General features: G+C 34.0%; 3 protein-coding genes across 6 annotated transcripts; all 3 read right to left on the reverse strand.

Moving 5' to 3' along the window:
- Positions 1 to 2,759: 2,759 nt before the first annotated feature.
- LOC114423274 (PH, RCC1 and FYVE domains-containing protein 1-like) lies at positions 2,760 to 14,924 on the reverse strand. 4 transcript variants are annotated; one of them, XR_003668815.1, is made up of 10 exons: positions 14,167 to 14,924; positions 13,519 to 13,605; positions 12,813 to 12,902; positions 11,274 to 11,354; positions 10,906 to 11,067; positions 8,766 to 10,811; positions 8,047 to 8,193; positions 7,221 to 7,513; positions 4,383 to 4,536; positions 2,760 to 3,598 (listed from the first exon to the last, which is right to left on the reverse strand). XR_003668815.1 is itself a non-coding variant. In XM_028389970.1 (10 exons), the coding sequence occupies exons 1-10, from the start codon at positions 14,310 to 14,312 to the stop codon at positions 4,446 to 4,448; spliced, it is 3,033 nt and encodes a 1,010-aa protein (XP_028245771.1). In that variant the 5' UTR covers positions 14,313 to 14,924; the 3' UTR covers positions 3,831 to 4,445. The 4 variants fall into 4 exon arrangements, 2 of the variants coding, with proteins under 2 accessions (XP_028245771.1, XP_028245770.1); XR_003668814.1 differs by having other exon boundaries at positions 2,760 to 3,518; positions 14,167 to 14,923; XM_028389970.1 differs by lacking the exon at positions 2,760 to 3,598 and having other exon boundaries at positions 3,831 to 4,536; positions 14,167 to 14,199; positions 14,310 to 14,924.
- LOC114423275 lies at positions 5,117 to 6,858 on the reverse strand. The gene has a single exon (XM_028389971.1). The coding sequence runs from the start codon at positions 5,896 to 5,898 to the stop codon at positions 5,338 to 5,340; it is 561 nt and encodes a 186-aa protein (XP_028245772.1). The 5' UTR covers positions 5,899 to 6,858; the 3' UTR covers positions 5,117 to 5,337.
- Positions 14,925 to 17,791: 2,867 nt separating the features above from the next.
- Positions 17,792 to 20,522, reverse strand: LOC114423896 (HVA22-like protein c). The gene is made up of 5 exons (XM_028390806.1): positions 20,308 to 20,522; positions 20,146 to 20,172; positions 19,919 to 20,041; positions 18,924 to 19,182; positions 17,792 to 18,032 (listed from the first exon to the last, which is right to left on the reverse strand). The coding sequence occupies exons 1-5, from the start codon at positions 20,373 to 20,375 to the stop codon at positions 17,964 to 17,966; spliced, it is 546 nt and encodes a 181-aa protein (XP_028246607.1). The 5' UTR covers positions 20,376 to 20,522; the 3' UTR covers positions 17,792 to 17,963.
- Between the last annotated feature and the right edge of the window lie 2,518 nt (positions 20,523 to 23,040).

Here is a 23,040-nt window from a genome sequence, read left to right on the forward strand (position 1 = left end):
AGTTAGGTCCTCTCCCACTAAATCTCCTCCTTTTGTTTATGGCTTTCAACTCAAGGTAATATAACATGTGCTCAATTTCTCATTACCCGTTCTTCGTAATTTTCTACTATATACATGTATAAAAATGTTTATTAATTGGTGAGGATTTTCATAAATTGATGCAAATAAGTTGTATCACACAAGGACACTATAGTGCGAGACAGTGACAAATTCAAATATTTACTTTAATGGGACAAGAAAATAATTTATAATATATTTATAGAAGAAAAATATTAAAAGTTTTTATAAAATATATAATAATATGATTAAAAAAATTCAAAATATCCAAGTTTCTATAAATTACACTGTCCTATATGTATTTTCATATTTTAAAAAATGTAGTGGTATGATTTTTTGATTGTGAATACAATAACAAATTAGAAACATGAGGTGATAAAATCAATATTGATTTATTCTCTCTTTTAACTCTTGTAATTTCATACAATCATTTTAAGAAAAAAATCTTATGCAAGTAACATCAATTTTTTGATGGGGGCAAAAATAAAAATCATTATATATTCAAGTGAAAAAAAATGTTTTGGAGACCATTGTTATCGTGGTTATACATGTGGATCCCCCACTAGTGAAAGAGAGAGTCACAAAATACTATCATCTTCTCATCTCAAATTTTAATATAATAATATCATGTTAAAATATTATACTTTTTTTGTACACATAATTGCAAGGAAATACTCAAATATTTTCTCCTAACTAGATTTTCTTAAAAGATATACAAGAGTTGAGATTTGAACTCTTGATCATTTGTTTACAGAATCCAAGTTCATGCTGGCAAATCAATCACTTATTGGTCCACTCAATGTTTATTTTAAGAGAAGGTTGAAGATTTTAACATAACTTACTATATACATGGAAGAATATACTATTAAGAGTTCACGAGAGAAATTAAATAACAGTAAATATATAAAAAGATATTTAACATTTCTTTTTGTTATTAAGAAAATTCTTAAAAACAATATTACTAGAAAATTTTAAACTATTCATAATAAAATTTAAAAACATAGTACTTTATCTATATGCATTAAGGTCATTCAAGAAAAAAAGAATCACTTGAAAAAGGAAATTTGCTTTTTAGTATTAGTGGACATCATTTTCACTAAAATGGATTAGTTATTGTTTGACTTTATAACATTAATAGGTCAAGTTCCGAAGTAGTCTAGCTGCTTCCTTGGCTTGTCCATTCCAACAACTGAAAATTGTGAAACACAAAAAAATCAATCAAATCTAGCTTGGAAATAAAAAGCCCCGTGCTGTGTCCGCCATGTTTTCATCCATCAGTGTGAAGCTTCCAACGTTGCTTCTTCCCTTTTTTTCTCTATCTTTTTCAGTACTCTTTCTCACTAGGCCAAACAACGCGCTTACTAGTTTTTACACATGGATTTAATTTTTTATTCACTAAATACATGATTTTATTACTTATTTGTTAACGTATAATTATTTATATTGCTTTAGTGAAAAGAAGGGAAAAAAACTTGCAAGGATGTGCAATGAATCTACTATCTGGTCACTCAATTTATTAAACTTTAACTTTCAAATAATTTTATTAAGCATTACTCTTAAGACAATAATTAAGAAATTTTCAAAAAGAAGGTTTTTATGAAAATTCATGATAGGAATATTTTGTTAAAATTAAATATTATATTCTGAAAAATATTTTTCTTCTAATTTCTCAATAATTATTCTTAGAGCTATAGTTAAAAACCACTTTTAAAGATTTATTTATTATCCAAGAAAACATATTAGAGTCGGGATGTCATTTAAAAATAAGTGCAGATGATCTAAATTCGTATAAAAGTATCAACATCAACATTCATAACATAACATGTAGATTGTGTTTCGTATGGTGGAAATAGAGGAGGAAAATAATAAAGAAAGTTAATGTTGATTGTTTGATAAAGTTGGGGTGTGAACAAAAATATAAAAAAAATGTGACACAAAAAAATTCTTCACAGAATTAGGTGGAAATCTCATGCCTATCTTAATCAATTTTGTTGCTTGCATAATTGATTAAGGCAACATGATCCTCCTTACACAATTATTATTATTATTATTATTATTATTAATTTTTTTATTTATCAAATCATTTTTATTTAAACATTTGTTCTTTATTTCATTTTTTCTCTTTAACTAAACAATCTTTATTTCCATCCTATTTCTCCTTTTTTTTTTTAACTGGCTTATTCATTTTCATTCTCTTTAACTTCTCGCAACCAAACACAGTGGTAATGAGGTAAGCTTGAGTTCAATAAGATAATTCTAATGGAGTCTCTCCTCCTGGTTTTTGAGAAAAGTTTATCTACGTGGAAATGCAGTTAATCCCATATAAGTTACGATGCAAAATGAGAAAAATAAAATCGCAAATATGCTGTTTACTCTTCTATATGAAAAAAAAAGATAAGGATTAATTGCACCGCTAGATTTGCTTTAAGCTCCATTTCTATATCGATACATTTTATACAATCTTCTAAACCACTGTTACTTCTACAACCACTCTTGTATCTGTTTATTATACAACCTTTACTCCCTCAACTGCTTCCCACTTTCAGGTACTCACTCTATTCCAAATAATGCATGCATTAAATGTTCATAGATAAAAATAAGTAGCTAGGCGTTAGTCCAAGAACAACCAACTTTATTTCCTTCTATTTGTAATTGTAATTTTCATGAAAATAAAATACCATGTCCTTATAAATCAATGGACGTTGAGGAAAACGAAGATTCGAATTAATAATTAAAAATGTCATAAAAACAAAAGAAAAAAAATGAATTTGTGTCAACCTGTATAGCCTGTGATAAGCTGAAATGCAAAGAGCTAACAAAATGCCCTTAAATTAGACAGGTTGTAATTTCCGGGTGTAGCTTGAATTTTTAAGGGCGCGGGGCCCTTTAATTAAACCCATGGCAGCATAGTCCAACCCAAAAATTTATTGGCCCACAGCAAGCCCCAAATTTAGCCCATAACTTCAGAGGTTTCAGCACATCCTGCTTTGAATATACCTCTCCCACTGACTCGTTTGTTCTTAATCCAAATAGTTGACATATATAACTCTTTTCAGCTTTCCTTGGATCATTAATTGTCAAGGTTTTAGGAGCTTAAACACACCTAGTTCCCCTTTTTATGGTTATTTATGCAATCTTTGTTTAATCCTGTCTCCATCACTTAGTGCTTCCCCAAAATCAGAGAATTTGGACCAGAGCTTGAAGACTTAGGTTTAGGAAGAATGTGACTTAAACCATCGGTTTCCATTGACGGCAAAATCCTGAGGGGCACACAAGGAGAGTGAAGTAGAAAAACTCAAGATAAGGCCATGGGATTCTAGGAAGGCATCGAACTTGAGGAAGAAAAATGTTGTATTGGAGAACATGTTCTTGGATGGTACTTTTGCTACTTGCTCCCATGAAGATGCGCTTTGAGCAGTCATCGCCATTTTTCCAACCTTTGCCATTAAAAACCTTTCTCTCTGCAGGATTTAGGACAGATTCTAATCACAAATTGGCACATCTGAAGTGTTTTCAGTCTCTTCCGATGACCAATGATGATCTAAATTTACCACAAAAAATAGTGTTGGAACTTCAAAGGATAAAAAAAATAAAACAGACAGATACGAGGCCTTAAAAATATGAATAACTACCAAATGTCAAAATCGTTTTCACTACAACAATATCAACAAAGTCTTATCTTTAAGTGATGTTGCCTACATGGATCACATAACACCATTCGGCTCTCAGTTAATACCGAGTCAAATTTAAACACTATCCACACACCCTTTTAGTTTTGATGCATAGTGAAATCCTCCCGTATTTAGTTAAATTAACTATTTAGCAGCAGAATGCAAAGAATATACATGCAAAGCTATTGAGTATCAAAATGGTAAAGGGGACCAACGATTAAACGCTCATACAGCCAAGGATGTAAAGTGCAGTGCAGTGCAGTGCCTAGCTATGCTCTAAATGGGGTGAGCATTTTCACAAAAATGCCAGTAAGAGATCACTAGGTTGGCAAGAGAAGTAGCTATACAGTAGGCAAAAAAAAACTGAACAAAAGAATCCTCAGCTGCAAGTAAACATACACGCATTTTCACTGGTGTACCAAAAATAAAACAGCTGAATTGCACCACATTCATCACTAAGTACAGTAAAGAAATTTTTCCTCCACTATTTTCCTTCTTTCCTTTGGGTGAAGGGAGGGAGGTTTTACTAGCATTTTTCTGGAAAGTTATGGTTCCTTCCTACTGTGGTTTTCCCCATAATTTTGTATCCTACCTGTCAATTTTGAACGAAGATCCCTATTAATTTTGGAAGAGGGAAAAGGGAAAAGAATTTACTGTTTCCATAGCGTCACAGAAGAAGGATGAGTTTTTGCTTCAGGGAACAGATTCTCTTGCATTCTATAAAGCAACTATATTGTGCCGCTCCAATATTTTCGTTCCATTTTCAGCCCACCACTTTTCAGCTTGTTCTTCTGTGAAATGCCTTCGACTGTAAAAACAACTGAGAATTTCAGTTAAGTGTGCATGAAATCTGATTGCCAGATAAACAGATAAAAATATTCTTAAACATCTAACAGAATTTTAAAATAAATTCAGTAGAGTTTCCTTTCCCTTTGTTTTTTGTACTCCGAAATACGTACACAAAGCTAGCAAGGGGGTGGATCAAACATACCAAGCTAAAGATTAGGCCACTATTAATACATACTAAAATATTTCTCAATGCAAGGAGCACTAATTTTTTGTCAGCAGGTTCTTATCATCAAACAGTTAAATAAGATTAACAGAGTATAAAAAAACAGTTAAATAAGATTAACAGAGTATAAAAAAACTATATGCTGTTAGATTGATTCTGTAGCAGCATCATAGGGCATCAAGTAGCCACTGTGGATGGGTTAATTAACCCTTTCGTAATGTCTGAATTTTCAATAGCCAATCTTTAACGATACAATTACTGGATAACTGTGCAGGTAACACTTTTTTCCTTGCATGAACTATCAATTAATTTTCAAATAAGTATTTCCAGAGATCCAGCCAGTAAATCAATTGAATTTAGACATTGCAAAATAAAAAGGTTATTTTGACATAAGTGTTGCAAAAGAAAATATATTTTAGTCAACTTTCATTTTGAAATCTCTTCATAAATATTTTTAAGGCTAAATTACAAATTTGGTCCCCCTATTTGTCTCAGATTTCGATTTTGATCCCCTATAATTTAATTCACCAATTGAGTCCCCCATTTATGTCCAATTCCGTTATTTTAGTCCCCAACCCCGAAATTGAACATTGACTGTTAGTTGCAAACGTTGACCACCACGTGTCGCGCCACGAGCACAATCGAAGCCAACACGTAAATTCTCACCCTCAAGCCTTTGCTTATGACAAGTGACAAAATCCTCCAACATGAGAACAAGAACCACATTGAGTACGCAACACCAAACACCGCAAAAAGAACACTACTCAGAAAAGGGTACGCGCAGAGCACAGTCTCGAAGCTGTAACTGTCGTTCAGAACCACCGATCTTTCTGCCGGCATGCGGTTCTCGAAAGGAGCGAAGAATATGAGCAATGCTTGAAGACTCATGTCAGTAGCAGCAGCAATGTAGAATCTTGGCTTGAACCTATCTTTCTGCAACACTACCAATAATAGATTGAGCATCTCAGCAGTATGACCACCTGATCTTAAAATAAAAAGGGTAGTGGCAGGTTTTAAAACCCTTTTGCTCAAGGATCTGCTGCTACAATACATGACATAAAGGAGACAAACCAAAATCAAAGTTACAACAAAAATGGCACTTGAGAAGACAGCAATTGAAGTCACACTAGAGAAGCTGCAGCCATTGCTTTTGTCCATCAGAGGTAGCTTCAAGATTTCAGTCAGAGGTACACATCTTCACATTGAAGCAGCTTTTTTTTTGTCAGCAACCATTGAAGCAGCTTGAGCAGGAGAATCGAAGGAGTAATCAAACAAATGAAAATTCCCAACAAGAAGAGGCGCAATTAAATAAGTAATTGAACAAAAAGAAATGCAATCTGACAAGAATAATCATAGACTTAAAAGATCATGTCTGACAATTCCGATTTGGCTTGTTGGGAGAGTATGAGGGAGAAGGTTTTGAGGTCCAATAAAAGCACGACACGTGGCGGTCAACGTTTACAACTAACAGTCAAGGTCCAATTTCGGGGTTGGAAACTAAAATAACGGGATTGGACATAAATGAGGGACTCAATTGGTGAATTAAATTATAGGGGGACCAAAATCGAAATCTGAGACAAATAAGGGGACCAAATTTGCAATTTAGCCTATTTTTAAATTGCAGTTGGAAGATAAAGAGCCCTAGCAAAAGGCGACACTGATTTATCTTATAAGTTGGAAGATGAAGCAACAAACATCTGGTTTTTTTCTCTAGGGAAGACAAAAGGTCATAATGTATCAAACGTATTAAAGTCATCGTAAAGGTATTGCACTAAAATGGGCAAGCTTTGGCCACTCCAAAGATGTGGACAGTGTTGATAACTCTTGTTATATTTCAAGTATTTATGGGTACGATTTGCTAATAGTGTCTCCTTTTAAGACAATAATGCAAGTTGCACACACTCAGAAAGCAGCATGATTGAATAGTGAATACTAAGTGACAAGCTCTATCTATCCCCCACATCAATCAGCTCTGGTAATATTTCATGCTGTTTTCATGGAATAACAAGTTGTAAATGGAAGTAGTGTATGAAATGCTGGTCCATTGAATCTGTTCTATAAACATCGGTTTCAGATTTGGTAAGGAATCGGGAAAAGAAAAATGGTTTAAACAGAATGGATATGGGATACACGAGGTGGATGGAAAAGTACTTTGAACAGTTTCTTTTTATTATCTGCTTTATAACAAACAATTTGATCATCCACCATGCTTTTAGTTAACTAAAAGTAGTGATAAAAACATTGTAGGTAAAAAGAAGAAACCCAACAATAACAAAATGGTCTTGTAACCAAGCAATACCACTTCTCATCAAAGTGGAGATTCTGAGTTCATAAACTATTTTGTAATAGTTCTTATGCTTCGCAACAAGGAATTAACTCTAACATCGGCCATAAAATTTTAGAATAAAACATACTGTCCTTATGAATGCGATAAAGTTTTGATATGTTTAACAAATTAGAGGATAGCAAAGGGTAAATACCTGAAGCGAACACGCCTAAGCTCATTACCACCACCTGGCTGTGAGGACAAACTTACATACACACCTGGTTCATCTTGCACTACCCACTCTGCCTTTACACTTTGTGTTTTGGCACCATTAGCTAATATCAGATTTGATACATTGCTGCTGCCTTCATTTTTGGGAATGACCGTGTTTCTTATATGGCTCTCATCTAAGGAATGATGCAGAATACTACTACTGTTTTCAGCATAGGGCTCTGTACTGGAGTCAGTATTATGTCCTTCTGGCAGTCTTTCCACCATTTCTTTCAACTGTTACAAAATTTAACATCCACATCATCAGGCACAAGCCAAAAACAATATACCATAGATTTAGTGTGTGTTTGGTACAGTTTATTTTAGAGGAATAATTGTTTTTTTTCTGCTTTCTAATATAGTTTTTAAAAATAGAGTCCTGATCAGTGTTACTGTTATCAATGACGGAACATTGCGTCTTATGGCACCGCCATGGCAGGCCCCTCCCCCTTCTTGGTGCTTCTAGTGGTCTTCTCTGTGTGTGTCCATGGCGGGCCTATCTTCACAGATTGATGAAAGTAGATTACATAGTTTTTTGTCAAGTGAAAAAGGGGAGAGGGAGACCAAGAAAAACATTAGTTGAAGTTCTGAAGAGGGATCTCAAGGGGAATAATATATATGAAGATTTGGTCTTTAACCAAGCCAAATAGTATCATGTGATCCATGTAGTCATCATCACACAGAAGGTTGTAGGTCTTAGATTTAATCTTAAAACATGCTTACTAATGCAGAAGAGGAGAAAAAAAAATCCTGCTGATAGAATACCCAACCTGTGCAGTCAATGACTTTATGATCTCTTTTGCTGATTTACACTTTCCAGCTTCATCTGCAGCTACTGCAGTCACTTCCTTCAATTGCTTTGATGTTCTCTCAAGTTCAGCCTCTAAACTTTTTGACTTGTGAGTAAGGTCTTCAACCTAACCAGTATATTTGATCAGTTCTGAGATGAGTATACTTCAAACATTTTCAATTATCATATGTGACTATAGGTTCTACCCAAACCTGAGCAATGAATACAAACTAGTAAATGAAAATGCACAGTAAACAATTGATGCAAATGGTGCCATAAATGGATTTATTTATTATTTTTTATGTTAAGGTGGACCCCTTATCCTCCAAACTCTGTAATTATCCTGTTCTCTTTTTAAGCAATTTCTTCTTCTACCAAAAGAATCTTATAACAAAAAATGTATTGAGATATGCAAGTTTCTAGAAGTTAATCAACAACAATTTTCTTTTGCAAGGAATCACTCCCAAATATATGAATACTACTTACGTACAGCACATATATGTGACATGAAAAGCCAATCTGAACAGTTTCAGGTGGGAAAGAACATTAGCATGAAGCATGATTACCAAATTCATCATTAGAAGAAAAGGTTAATCATAAAAATGGAATATATCTATCATGATATAATTTCATCAGGATTAAGCAAGGTTCTCTAAAAGGATAGATACACATGAATCACACATATATAAGCAGGCATACCTGTGTCCTTAAACTTATAACTTCTTGACTTAAAATATCATTTCTGTGCTTTAAATGGTCATTTATATCTTCATAAGATTGTCTTGGACTTGACTTTGATGAAACTGATGATGTTGATTGACAAGATATTCTTGCAGAAGGCTCAGAAACTGAAAGGTGTTTCTTGGAATCAATAGAAAGAGAATTTGATGATTTTGAAGGAGCAAAACCCCTCATCAGTGGTTTTCCATTTAAAGCTGGGAAAAGATGGCTATCTTGTGAATCTGGAAGCTTTGATTGACTACTTTCTGTTTGAATAATAGAGCCAAAAGATGCAAGCCTTAATAGTGTTCCCTGTACTTTAGTGATTCTATTGTCTTGCAAACTTACACTTCTCAAGCTAGGAGTTTGCACCGAGGGTACTGATTCAGCGGCAGCTTTCTTAAGTTTAAGATAACAGTCATCACAGACTCGATACGGCTTGTTGGAACTGGGAGCAAGGGAAGCTTTTATAGACTTCTTGCTGGTGCATGATTTGCAAAACACAAGTCCACAGTTGTAACAATTATGACGTTTTCTTCTGAAATTAAATGGATTGCGACATCCAACACAAGTAGAATGATCAACACTTGGTATCCATTTATGAAGACATACAACAGCAGTAAAGTTTGAACCACAAAAAACACTTTTCACTTGTTTATCTTTTAAGAACTCAACAAGTGCAGGTTTATTCCTGTGATCACTGTCTCCATGACCTAATTGCCCATTCAAACCCTTTCCCCATGTGTAAACCTCTGCCTTGGAAGTCAGGACTGCAACATGATATGAACCACAGGCAATATCTTCTACAAAACTATCAGCAATTTTATCTCCAACACGTGTAGGGACTTTCCCATCAGATGCAGGACAGCCAAGTTGTCCATGTGCTGTACTTCCCATTGTATATACAAGTCCTGACGTTGTCAAAGCAATTGTAAGACTGTGGCCACAAGCCACTCGGCAAATGTTTTCAGTACTCAATGCATTTACACACTCAGGAACTAGTCTAGGTTCCCTATCAGCATGTCCAAGTTGGCTTTTATCTCCATCACCCCAGGTGAACAGTCTTCCATTAGATGAGCGTGTAGAAGATTCCACAGATTCATTTACCACCTCAACAACTGCAGCAGTGTGCCAAACACCACAGGCAACCCTGGTTGTTCTCAACCCTTTCAAAGTTTCTACTTCCCGAGGAATATTTGCGCTACTAAGATCTCCATGTCCCAAGGCACCAAAAGTTCCATCACCAAATGTGAACAACTGCCCAGCTGATGTAACAATAGCTGTGTGCCAAGGTCCACAGGACACATATGATACACGTAAACCCTCCAAGTTACCACTTACTTTCTTGGGAATCCAGTGACTGACTTCATTTCCATGCCCAAGCATGCCAGAATTGTGCGTACCATCACCCCATGTATAAAGATCCCCAGAATAAGTAACAGCGCACGTATGATATTCTCCACATGCTACTAACTCGATATTCACGCCACCAAGAGTGTCAATGAGCTTCGGGTGAAAAACATCCATTTCAACACCATGTCCAAGCCTACCTCCTGACTCCTCTCCCCAACTAAATATATCTCCCTGCTTGGTAACTATAACAGCATGTCTGTAGCCACAACCAATACTATGAACATCTAGAACTAACTTTGATTCTAGTGCCTTGGGAAGGAATGCATCCATCTCAGAACTAGATAAGGCTCCAACTCTATGTACACCACCACCAAGAATTCCATCGGCGATACCTTCTCCCCAAATAAAAACATCACCTATGGAATCAAAATCTTCATGATAAGAACCCTGGCTGGAGGAACTTACAGCACTAGATAAACTAACTCGAAATGCCTCAGATGCAGAATTTCGATTGCTTGAGTTATCCACAGACCCAGAGGATAAAGAGGAATTTGCAAGTGATTCAGCTTGGCTGGAACTCTTACTAGCTGCAGTGTAAGAAATTATTTCAGAGAAAGCCTTTACCCATCTATTTTGCAAATCAAAAGCACCTCCGCCAGCATCTCCAGGGTCCTGTTGTTTAAAATTGGAAAGAGTGAAAAATATAGCAAATTGGCAATGTCTATCTAAACTGTATGAAACAACAAAAGATGAAAGCCATTGTTACAGAGAATGATGGAGTGGATCTTCGTGTGCCAGAATTTGGACTATCATAATACAAACTGTCATCAGTTCTTGATTCCAATCTCCACTTGCAGTTGTTACCTCGAGTAACTAATGCCTTAAGACCAACAAACCAGATTTCAGCTTCATCTTTATCCTTACATATCTGTACATGGATTAGCAGTGAGTCAAATCCTGAAGTTTACAAGGTATAAATTCCCCATCTTACCCAACACACTACTTAAATAATTATCACACTAGCTTTTCACAACCAGAACAGTGAAGGAAAAAGATGACGAGCAAATGTTAATTATAGGCCAAGTAGGTTTAATTTGCAGAACAAATTAACAATTATGCAGAAAGAGCACGCACCAAATCCAAGGACCTATCATTGTATATAAGAGAAAATGACTGATATTCCTTTTCAGGCCGTGGATACCGCTGAAATGTTGCCTGAATGATAACACCAGATCAGAAAAATGAGTATGGATCATAAAGCCAATGGAAAAAACAAAGTACTAAGGATCAGTTAAACATATGTATTTTTCCAACTATTCTTACAAAGAATAAAGTCCAAAAGTCATTTCAGAACAAAATATCGAACGCAGATGTATGCATATTCTTAGAATTTGGGTTTAGGGCATAACTCGACCCTACACAACTAACTTGTAAGGTGAGGACTTCTCAAGCTTTAAAAGCTCTATTTAAATCATATTCTAGTCAATGTGGGACTAAACAGCACCCTTGAAGCTGCAACTAAGGCAGCCCCCAAAGCAGTGACAAATCCAGGATTTTTTTTAGTGGGGGCAAAAAATAGTTTATAATATTTATACAAAAGAAAAATATGATAAATTTTTACAAAATACATAATGTCATGACAAAAGAATAATGTAAAATACTAAAACTTCTACAATTTGTGATTGTCCTTTATGCATTTTTATTGAAAATACTTTGTGATTGTTTCATTGTCAATATTATAAAAAAATATATATCTCTATACACATAGCCAAACAATCATTCAACCAATCATCTTTTTCCATGTGATTGCGCATTTTATTCTTCACAAAATTAATTGCATAGAAACATCTTAAATGACAAACTCTCTAAATCCATTTCTTACTCTATTTGGGAATTGAGATGAAATTACTCAAATGAAAAAATGTAATGTAAGTTAGTAAATGAATCGTTGTGCTTCGTTGAATGTCTATTAGAGGAGTTTGAGTGTTAAAAGTTAGGTTATTATTTTGGTCATCTAATTTTTTTAGGTTCAATTTAGTCCTTTTATTCTTAAAAGGTTCAATTTGATCCCTTAATTTATATATTAAATTCAATTTAGTCCTTTTATTTTTAAAATTTCTAATTAGGTCTTTATTTTTTAAAATGGATTCAATTTGGTCTCATTTTTTGAAAATATTTGGAGATGATGGAAGAAAAATGAGATCAATTTGAACTCATTAAAAAATAAAAAACCTAATTGAACCTTTTAATACTAAAGGGACCAAATTGAACCTAAAAAAATAAATTAGAGGACAAAAATAGTAATTAAATCTAAAAATTAAAAGGATAAAATAGTAAAATTAGTATCGATTTATTCTTTATTTCTTATTTCTTATATTTTTTATATATTTTAAAGATATTATCATATAGGAATAATACCTATTTTTTTATAAGGGCAATTTTTTATATTATACATATATAAGTAAAAAATAAATTTAGTGGGGGCAATTGCCCCCACAATGCAACACGTGCATCCATCCCTGCCCCAAAGTGACCATTACTGAGGCGGGCTAAGGGTGACAGCAATTAAGTTAAGGCAGCTTTCCAACACATATCAAGGTCATAATTGAAATTGCAATAAAGGCACCTAGTATTAACCATAGAAAATACTCTCTAGGCTTTTTACAAACGTACAGTTCGCTGCCCAGGAATGATCCTTGAAACCGTACTGAGCTTAAGCTGTTTCTCTTCCTTGCCAGAGTACCATAAGAGTAGAGACTCGTCCTGAAACCAAAACCAAAAGCATTGAATAGTGTAGAACAAAACATACATGCTGATTTTTCTTGTTCTTAATTTCAAATTTATTTGAAAAATGTAATACTTCAGATATATAGAAATGATATGTGAATTGATTGGGCTGAAATCAGAAACAAGCAAATAAGCACATTTTAAGTATTCCTGGCAAAAGTTAAGTTTAATACTCAAAATATAATATACAGAAGTTCTGTATTATAACATTGAAGACACAATGCATCTAAAGGAAATGCTTTCGACCTTTTCTTCCTCTCAAGCACAATTTGCATGTTATATATAGGCTGTTTGGCATCTCAGATTGTTCAAACATGATTCAAATGTTCCTAAACTACAGTCCACTACTGGACTATATATTTAACTACTGGTTTTAGTCTATTAACATGTTTTTTGTGGTAATGCCTATAAAAACGGCCTAATTGTTGCTGTGTTTATCACTTTCCATCAGCAAACTGTTAATGTCAGAAATTTCTTATGAACATTGTTTTGTATAAAAGGTACAAATTTTTAAATAAAAAAGGATGTAGTTTAATGTCCTTTGATGGGCTAATACAAAATTTTAGGAGAAGAAATACAAATAGCAACTTACATTGGAAAGCCTAAATGGGCAGAACTTCGGCTTCCCTCTTCGCCCGTACTTCAGCAGATATGAGCCTTTCTTAAGAGATGTAATTGCCTACAAAGGAAAAAAAAAGGTTAAAATTCCCTAAAAGAATCTGTGATAAGCACAAGGCAAGACCTCTGCTTCCAGCTTGCCACCTTATGTCAGCAACCATTATAAGTTAGGACAAAACTTAGATACAGTAATCTGCATAATAAAGACTTGTATTAAACAATCATGCAGATTATTAACGTAAAACTCCAATTCTAATTAAAGAACAGTACAAACAACACTTAAGGAACTCTATATAAGCTTCGTCCTATAAATTATCATTCACCCCATTAAATATATATTAGCTTAGCAACACCATAATAATGAAGAACTAAAAAAGTACAGCTAATGGCACACATAGGCAAGCAAACTTTAATCGGAGAACAGTGCAATCAGCACCCGAGGAACTCTACAAATTATTATTCACCCCATTAAAGATATATTAGCTTAGCAACACCATAACAACGAAGAACTAACATAGGCAAGCAAATTTTATCTGCATTTTCCATTTTCCATTTTCTCACACTAGGCATTAAAAAAAACGCAAGAAAAAAAAAATAGAAACAAAGCAAAAATTCGGTGAACCTGCTCGATGTTTCTCTCGCCAGGAGCCGTTTTCTGAGGATCAGCCATTCAAGTTGAAACAATAAGAGGCGCTTCCCAAGAATGGACCCAACACCCATTAGAACAACGACTCAAAACAAAACAACATATACAAATACCAATACCATAACAAAGCAAACTCCAACCTCTCCCCATGAAAACCCTTTTTTCAAATCAACGAAGCGAAGCGAAGCTAAGCTCAATCGCCTACCCCATAGCTCAACGTCACTACCGTAGAAGAGAAATTCGCCTCCGGTTCACCACTTTCAGCACCAAAGAAACCCTAGAAAACACGTTCCGCCGCCGAAACCTCGGAATTCCAGGGATTCTCCCTAGCGGAGAGGGCTCGACGGTGCCAATGTGGGGGGAAACACGACGGCGCCGGAACTGCGGCCAAGGAATCCGAGTAGGACGCGAAAAACCTAACCGTTTGGGGAGAAGTTGGGGTCGTTGGAACCGCGGCGAAGGGAATTCGAAGAACGAAAAGGGGATGGTGTGAGGAGGAAAGCGTTGGAGAGAGACAATGTCAATGGCTTTGGGTTTTTTTTTTTTCTTTTTTTTTTTTTGGTTTTGTTATTCTGAGCTCGAATTCTTGATTTTGAAAATTTTGGTGAACACGCGAGCGAAAGGGAGGTGTCTCTCTCTGTTGAGAGAGAGAGAGGAGGAGCTAACTGTTTTTTCTGCCGGTTAATGCCACGTCAGCAACGGAAATCTGGGGATGGGGATGGCTGGTTTTGTCGTTTTCTGGAGCTCTGGGGGACAAATGAGTCCAATTTCGGGATTTCAAACGACATGCCTCGCTGGTGTCGCTCTCTTCGGGGAATTTTATCCTGTGTGCTGCGGACTACGGTAGGGACCTCCTTGGGATTCTTTATTGTTGGTCAGAGACGCATTCATTGAGATCCGAGGCTGGGTTTTGGAGGGGTGCACCATACTCCGAGCTCGTTCCCTCACACGATAATTTCACGGTGGATTTCGCGGACCAATAGGGATTAAGGAGATTGAACAGGTAATTATACATTTATAATATAATCGGATTTTTTTGTTTTTAGAAGCAAATGTTAATTATTAGTTTATTAATTTTTCTTAGAATAATATAACTAAATTTGATTCCTCTTAAAGTGAGAAAAATGTATCTAATAGATATAGTTTAGCTAAAAATAGGAACGGATCCAGAATTCAACTTAAGGGAATCAAAAAGTCAAATATATTAAGTAAACAATAAAAAACTTCATACCCCATTGTCCAGAGGCTCTTCGCATAGCGAAGGTATGGGGGAGAAGTAAACAGTAAATTAGAATAAATAAAATACATTGTATCTTTTATCTAAGTCATGCATAACATTCATTTATATCATAAAATTCATCAATCATAGAATTTGTATCAAATTTTTCAACAATTTTTCTCTCAATATTGGTAATCAAACAATAAGCTAGATATGTAAATTAATGATAACAATTCAAGTTAAAGATATATAAATTACTTGTCAAGCCCTCAAAGCAAAAAGAGTGTATGCACAAATGAAAAATGAGTGTAAATAAAAGTTTTTATTTTATTTCAGACAAGGGGTGTGAATGTAAGAGGAGGATGTGAATAGATTCTTCTTTTTTACGTTTTCTCTTTTTGGGCTAGGGTTGGGACTGTGTTTGGACAACCCGACCTAACATGCAATTAAGCAACCCGGGTGAAAAAATCCTAATTGCTTAACCCCAAAACAATGTAAGAAAGGAGGTTGCTACCATGAAGAGTGGTATGCCTCCATGGCACCACTGGTGCAAGGCCCGACAATGTGAGGCTTGTGAGGTGGTGATGGTGGTATTGCAACATGGTGGTGGCACGACAACGAAGCTAAGAAAACGAAAATGACACGAGGAAGGTGATGAGGAATGCGCGAATAACCAAAACAAAACGTAATAACAAATCATACATCGTAGTCCAATCCATATAAACCTCGCCAGCGACCAAGGTGCTCCCGGTGAGATAGAATGGAATGAAGCAGCAAATCGCAAAAAAGAAAAGAAAGGAGAAAGAAGGGGGAGAGGAAGAGAGGAGAGGAAAATGTGAGAGTGAGGGAATGAGGGGTTACATGGTGATTCCTCTTTGTTGCCAAATGGCATGGCACGACATATTTGGCCCAATTTTTCTCCTCGAGATCCATGTCGTCCTCTCTATGCATTAATGCACAGTCCCCCTTTCCTCTTTTATGCACTATGCTCCTTCCTCTTGATCTAATGATTTCTCCTTGAGAGCCCAATAGGTCACACAATCATTTTTTTTTAATTTTTTTACGTTTTCTCTCTTTTTTGTATTTTTTGGGATATGATATGAGAAATTATAAGGGAGAGGGTGGGGGGAAGTCCATGCTTGCCCTCCTGTATATATGTCAAATACACATTGAGTTTATGAAAAATAACCTAGATTTCAACCCACAAAATATATTCTTAGAAAGGGATGTGAAACTTTAAGTGGCCATTTATTTCACGAAAACTTTTCCAATTTCTAAAAATGTATATTCTCATGTGTTGTTTGAAAGTAATTGAAAAATATTTATGAATATCTTTTATTCCTAAAAAAGTGAGATGTTCACGTTTATGTTAACGAGTTGATTCTCATGAAAAAATGGTGAAAATCATATTAACTTTGTAAAAATTCTATTACACCCTCCATATTAATACCTATTATCTCATTATCTATTCAATTATGTTGAAATTTAATAATTGATATGAAGGTAGTTTACTAATCTTTTTTTTTTCTTTTGTTTACTTGGGTGCGGTTAAAGTTCATTTTACATGCCTTTTTGTGTTGCTTATTCTTTATAAGGCTAAAAATGATATTTTAAGTGCTGCATTTCTTTAATAGTAAGATGTGATTAAGGAGTATATTAAAAAAATGTGTAAAATTCTTCATTGTTATTTGCAAAATGCACTGTGTAATCTTGTATCATGTTGTGTAGATGTATATAATAAGTTCTTTAGTAAAAAAAAGAGAGGATATTTTAGTAATATAACATTTATTCCTAGAAAAAAAATAACGTGAATCAAATATATTTTAAAAATATTCTTAGGAATATAAAAAAGATTATAACGCCTTGAAGGAAATAAGAACCGGAATTTCAAATATATTTATCACAAAATGATATATAAATATTTAAACCAAAACTATCTTAAGTAATGTGAGACTTAACCTTTTGTGTTATCTTTCAAATTACAACAAATCTGACCCACCACATCACAGGTAAGACTGGTGTAGGCTGATTTTCTTTTTTGTCAATTTAAGTTCTCTTTAAAATTTGACCTGACTCACTAATGACTTGGCTCACCAGAAGTGAACCTGGTGATTAGGGTTGACTTGCGGGTTAATGGTCATCATTTTAAAAAAAATGTTATGTTATTCCTCCTATCTCAATGAGTAATCTTGGCCCACTGTCAGTATTTTACTCACAAACTCACTCACGAGTACAATCACTCATCACACCACCCAACTCAGTAATAATCATCAACGTTAATAGAAAGTGGAATTAGGAGAGGGGAAATTCATTGAAAAGCTCCCTTGCCATCTTTTATATCAAGGCTAATTTTGGGAAAACTACCATCTATTGAAAAATTCATGACATGAGAATAATTAGTACGTAGTTTATATTTCATTCCACAAAATAATCTACTGAAATATTAGTAACTTCCAAAGTGACGCATTAACAAAGTTCAACATATTTGGTCATCATCAATGTATTGAAATATATTGAAATATTAGCAACAGCCAAAGTGACACCTTAACGAAGTTCAATATCTATAGTCATCATCAAAGATCATGTAATTTCCATTCCTCCTTGCTCTAGCTTGTCTGTCATTCTGCACATCAAAGCCAATTATGTTTTTCATAATTAAAATATTGTTCCAAACACAAACTAAGTGAAACTTGCAGCGGAAATAGGCTTTCACCCTATATAAATTTACTACTAGAGAATGACTAAAAATGTAAAACACATGTATTTCAACTTGTAATTGAAATTTCAGCTTGTAATTCCTTCCTGGTTTGTAGCTCAAATGATTCATACAAAGAGTAAATATGGAACTTTTGTTACTGTTTTTTCTTTATTCTGAAAGAAAATATGGAACTGGTAAGAGTCAATGTGGAAAATAAGATAGATAACAAAGATTTATGTGATATATTCTAGTTTTCTACATTACATATATTCCAAGGACTATGAGCCAAATCTCTCCTTGTTCACATGAAACAATCCAGACGACAGTTATAATGAATACTCTCCCTGCTAGTTAGCCTTTAAGAGTTAAGACTTGTCCAAAATTCTGCTTTTAGTTCATAATTAAATTAAGTGTTGTATATATAGAATTTTTATTGTTTTTTTCTTTACTAAAAAGTTTAGGTGAGTTGAGTCCTATGAGGTCACAAGATCATGACTCATGAAAAACCTCAAAACTTAAAAGAACAATTTACAAAAATACTTACATTATCCACCAATAAAGTTTCAGCATGGACAATGAGATTTGAACTCATGTCCTTTTGAGATGAGTCCTACCATCATCAACCGAACTAACCTTTCTTGATCATACATTTAGAATTTTCAAAGGCATAATTTGGGGGAGGGGAATCTAAATTCTGTGCATTATGTTAGCAAGTTGAATAGTCTCAAAGTCATACTTTCCCAAATTTAGAAAGATCTTAACTTTGAAGCAGAACCAAATATTCTTCACTAAAAGCATTGGGTAATATGTGTGTACCTTGCTTATAAGTCTTTCAAAGGCTTCTGTACCATGCTCTTCCATGTATCTCTCAGCAGCACTTAGAACATCATCTGGCTGATTGAATAAGGACTTCTTTTGTGGAAAATACCAGATTTGAGAGCCTTGAGGAATTGGGATTTGCGGGTTCATATAGAATGGTCTGATGTAATTCCTATAAACAACTGCAGCCCCATTGAAGTGAGGCAGAACCAACCAGCAACTGAATATCAACTTGGCAAAAGGCCAAATGGGAAGCCTGAAATTAGCAGCATAATTATTACTATTGGAGAAACACTGAAACCACAGTTAAAGCAATGAAAAGTTGAAAACAAAAAGAGAAAACATTGCAAAGACAACCATGCATCCTCACTCACCATCTTTCCTTAAATAATCAAAAGCACAAAACAAAACAAAAGTCAAGGCATTTTAAGTTTGACACAACTGCTTCAATTTTTATCAGCAACCTCTACATCCTATGAATATGACAAAAAATTCATGTGGCCCATTCTTGGTCGCACAGGGGCCAGAACAAACAATTTGCACTGTATTAGGTTCATTAGGCCCAGAAGTTATATAAGGCAAACTTACGGTGAAGGAAAAAAGGACTGAGGAGAGGTCGTGGATTTGAATCCCTCCAGTAACGAAACTAGCAAGACAACTAACATTTGTGGATCAAAAAATAAAAAAGAGGTTCAATTGGCCCGATTTCTAGCATGCAAATGCAGATTTATTGCTCGCTTATTCAAAAGCCCTCGAATCATATTGATATATAAAACACTTGAAGGTAAACAAAACCAAGCAATGTTAGATCAACCTTTTGAAATACTCCAAAAAACACAACACAAAGGGGTAGTTAAATTGTGAAGCAGCTATATATAAAGTAGAGAGCACATTCAATGTTGAATCATTTATAAATTATACTGCATGGTGCATAACATGATAGCATAATGAAATTATAGATTCACACATGGTCATTAGCAAAGAAAGCTTACAGTTCAAGAACTTTGGCGAATGTGAGCTCAAAGATTGTGAGAATGGAATACAGAATCCAATACGTGAGCCATTGTTGATCATCAGTAGTAGACTTGGTCTCGATGGCCTTAATTGAAGCATATCTAACCATAAAGACAAAAAGGGTATGCAGAAAATTAAGTTGAAAATTCAGACATGCATTCCCTTAATAAAAGAAATACAACAAAAGAAGAAGAAGCATACTTACAAAGGGTAAACAAGCGTAACCAAGGGCCTGGAGAAAAGACAAACAAGAGAGTGAATTTAGTAACACTCAGATCGAAATAATTGCTATAAAATGAGAAAAGAGTTAAACAAAAAAAAATATTGAATTAGTGTCTTCCGATGGCATAAGAAAAAAGAGACATACAGAGCAAGAACATCAAAGTTATTGAAGACAACTTGGAGAAAGTTGTTGTTGTTGTCAGAAGCACCCATATTTTGCAACGAAGTTCTGTTTTCTACTGCTTCTGTGGAGAACTAAGATAGAGTGTTCAGTGTTCACCCAAAAAGTGACAAAAGAAGGAAGAGAGAGAGAAGCTTGGAAAAAAGTGACCCCAAAAAAGTCACAGAAAATGCGGGAAAGTTGGCACACAGCCAAAGTACTCTCTGAAAAGAACTGATGTTTTCGACAATCTATTGCACACGACCAACGAGGCACCGAATTTTACTTTTTTTTACTCTCCGTCACACAACAAGATAATGAAGATATAGACTAATTTTTCTTACGTGGGACAGGGATTCAGAAATTTGTTTGCATATGATGTTTTATATTCAAAATTCATTGTCATATGTTGTGTTAAAAAAATTAAAATATATTAATTTTTTTTGTAATAACACTATTTATTATTATTCATTTAAATGTTTGAATGCTTTTGTAACATTTTGAATAGGTATGATAAAGAACCCCAAATCTACGAGCATTTACTTGAACCTGCCTAACTTTGATAGAGGATATAAACTTTGCTTAGATATGTATATGTAGAAGTGGAAATATGCTGGTTAAATAAGGTTTTTTTTTGCTAAATACGCCTAGTATGTTTAAAAAAATTCAAATTCTGCGTTTAATTTATTATCTATATAGATTTTATTTTTAGATTTAATCTAAATTATTTGAAAATCTAACTCCACATGTTAGCCTATTTCATATTAAAGTTTATATAAGTATACTTTCTCTTTATATTGGACAATAAATTCATAAATCATTTAAAAATTATATGTAAATTAAACTATAATCTATATATATAAAAAATTATAACACGTTAATATGATATATAAGTTTGGTTAGTATAACATAATTTATCACTAAAAAAAGTTTATATGTTTGACTCTTATTATACTCAACATTCAAAACAAAATTAAAAAGGTAAATAAATATTTGATTTTAGTACATTATAATAATAATATTAAACAGATGATTATAATTTATACTTATTTAAATATGTTGACATGACAGGTTTAAAATACTTTTCAAATTTTTAGAATGTGAATTTATATTTAACTCAATCTCAAAAGTTAATTTAATATATTTTAATGTGAAATTATTTTTAACTGACGTAAGACTTAGATTATTTTTAACATAAATGACTTGAAATTTGGGCTTTTTAATCAAATAGCCTAAAGGTAACCTATTTTTGAAGGGCATGGGAGTTTGGATAGCCGTAGTGCCATTAATTTGTTTTCATATTATTGAATAACATCAAGCAGATCAGGTAATTTGGAATGGTGCAACATATTCCATCTGCTCCATGTCAGTCAGATTCTGTACATGACCTTAATTAGTTTGAAAGGAAAGGAAAATTATTGATTGGCGCCTTATACACATTGCTTTTGTAGATCGATGGAACCAACGACTTGTTTCTGTATATACCAATGATCAGTTTGGAAGCCCAATATTATCAAGTAATTCAGGCTATATGGTGTGGTATAGAATGCGCACTCGACGTTTGATAGGTCAACAAGGTGCAAAAAAAGGTTTCATCATAAGTATATAAAACGTGCATTTAACAAACTAACATTTGTTAATTAAAAAAAGTATGTTTCATTATGATGTAACAATGATGCAAATATTTTTTTTATATTTTTGTTACAGTGAGCCCAGGAACAAACGCTATGACATTGAGTATTATTGATGAATCAGTTCAACCTCTTAGAGTATACTAGGATTTAACTTGAATGAAGAATTTTTTGGAGCAAGCAAGTGCCTCTGATATGGAAGATCTTAGAAGGAGCCCTGATCGTGATGATAGAGATACAGCTCATGGATGTCTTTAACACCAAATCAAGAACAAGATGGGCGTTGGAAATTAACCTAAGAAATGAGTGATGTATAATGTGTTTTGTATTATGTATGATGTGTTTAATAATGAATATAATGATGATGTTCAATGTGCTTTTGTTTAATTTAAATGGTTAGAAATGAAGACCTTCATATGTTAAAACCTAGCTTGATTATTCATGAAAAATACTCTGTCAAGAAAGCATACCAACTGCTGTGTTATGTTTAGAAGTGCTTGAGAAATGCATTTTTCAAGAAGGTTTGGATTAAAGGAATACCAAAAAAGGTATGCTTTCTTGTTTGGAGACTTATGTAGAAAAGAAATTCAAACAAAAGAGAATCTAAGAAAAAGTTATATTATTGTTGATGATTGGGATATGATGTGCTTGAGCCATAATAGCTGTGTTTAGCCCTTGTTTTTTGAAATTTGAATTTTCCTCTACACTTTGGTATTCAATGTTCTACTGGTGGAGAGTTAGCAAACTGATGTTAGTTATGGAACAACCTTAATATGTTTAGTAAGGAAAAATCACTTTCTTCAATCTTCAATCTTCAATGCAAGTTCTAAAGAATAAGGGTATGTTTGTTAGACGTGGAAAATGCTTAAACGTCCATTCCGACCATTCGAGCCAATCCAACAAGACACCTACTTTTCAGTTGTGATACTTCCGATCCATTTTTTATGTTTGGCATTACAAGTTTTAGTCTTTTTGATTTGTATGAAATTTTAATTTATAAATAAAAAATTTAGTCTTAAATAAGTTTTTTCTTCTTCTATAAAACAAGGTGTTTTTAATTTTAATTCTTTATAGTTTTTGTTGTTTA

This window comes from Glycine soja, chromosome 8 (genome assembly GCF_004193775.1).
Source record: "Glycine soja cultivar W05 chromosome 8, ASM419377v2, whole genome shotgun sequence".
NCBI classification, from domain to species: domain Eukaryota; kingdom Viridiplantae; phylum Streptophyta; class Magnoliopsida; order Fabales; family Fabaceae; genus Glycine; species Glycine soja.

Coding starts and splice junctions, on each gene's coding strand:
- LOC114423275 (XM_028389971.1), bottom strand. CDS start 5,898: ATGGACAAAAGCAATGGCTGCAGCTTCTCTAGTGTGACTTCAATTGCT.
- LOC114423896 (XM_028390806.1), bottom strand. CDS start 20,375: ATGGGTGCTTCTGACAACAACAACAACTTTCTCCAAGTTGTCTTCAAT. Junction 20,173..20,307: donor AACTTTGATGTTCTTGCTCT/GTATGTCTCTTT, acceptor TCTTTTCTCCAG/GCCCTTGGTTACGCTTGTTT. Junction 18,033..18,923: donor TTGAAAGACTTATAAGCAAG/GTACACACATAT, acceptor TTTGATGTGCAG/AATGACAGACAAGCTAGAGC.
- LOC114423274 (XM_028389969.1), bottom strand. CDS start 14,214: ATGGCTGATCCTCAGAAAACGGCTCCTGGCGAGAGAAACATCGAGCAG. Junction 10,812..10,905: donor GATCCACTCCATCATTCTCT/GTAACAATGGCT, acceptor TTTAAACAACAG/GACCCTGGAGATGCTGGCGG. Junction 7,514..8,046: donor TAAAGTCATTGACTGCACAG/GTTGGGTATTCT, acceptor ATTTTGTAACAG/TTGAAAGAAATGGTGGAAAG.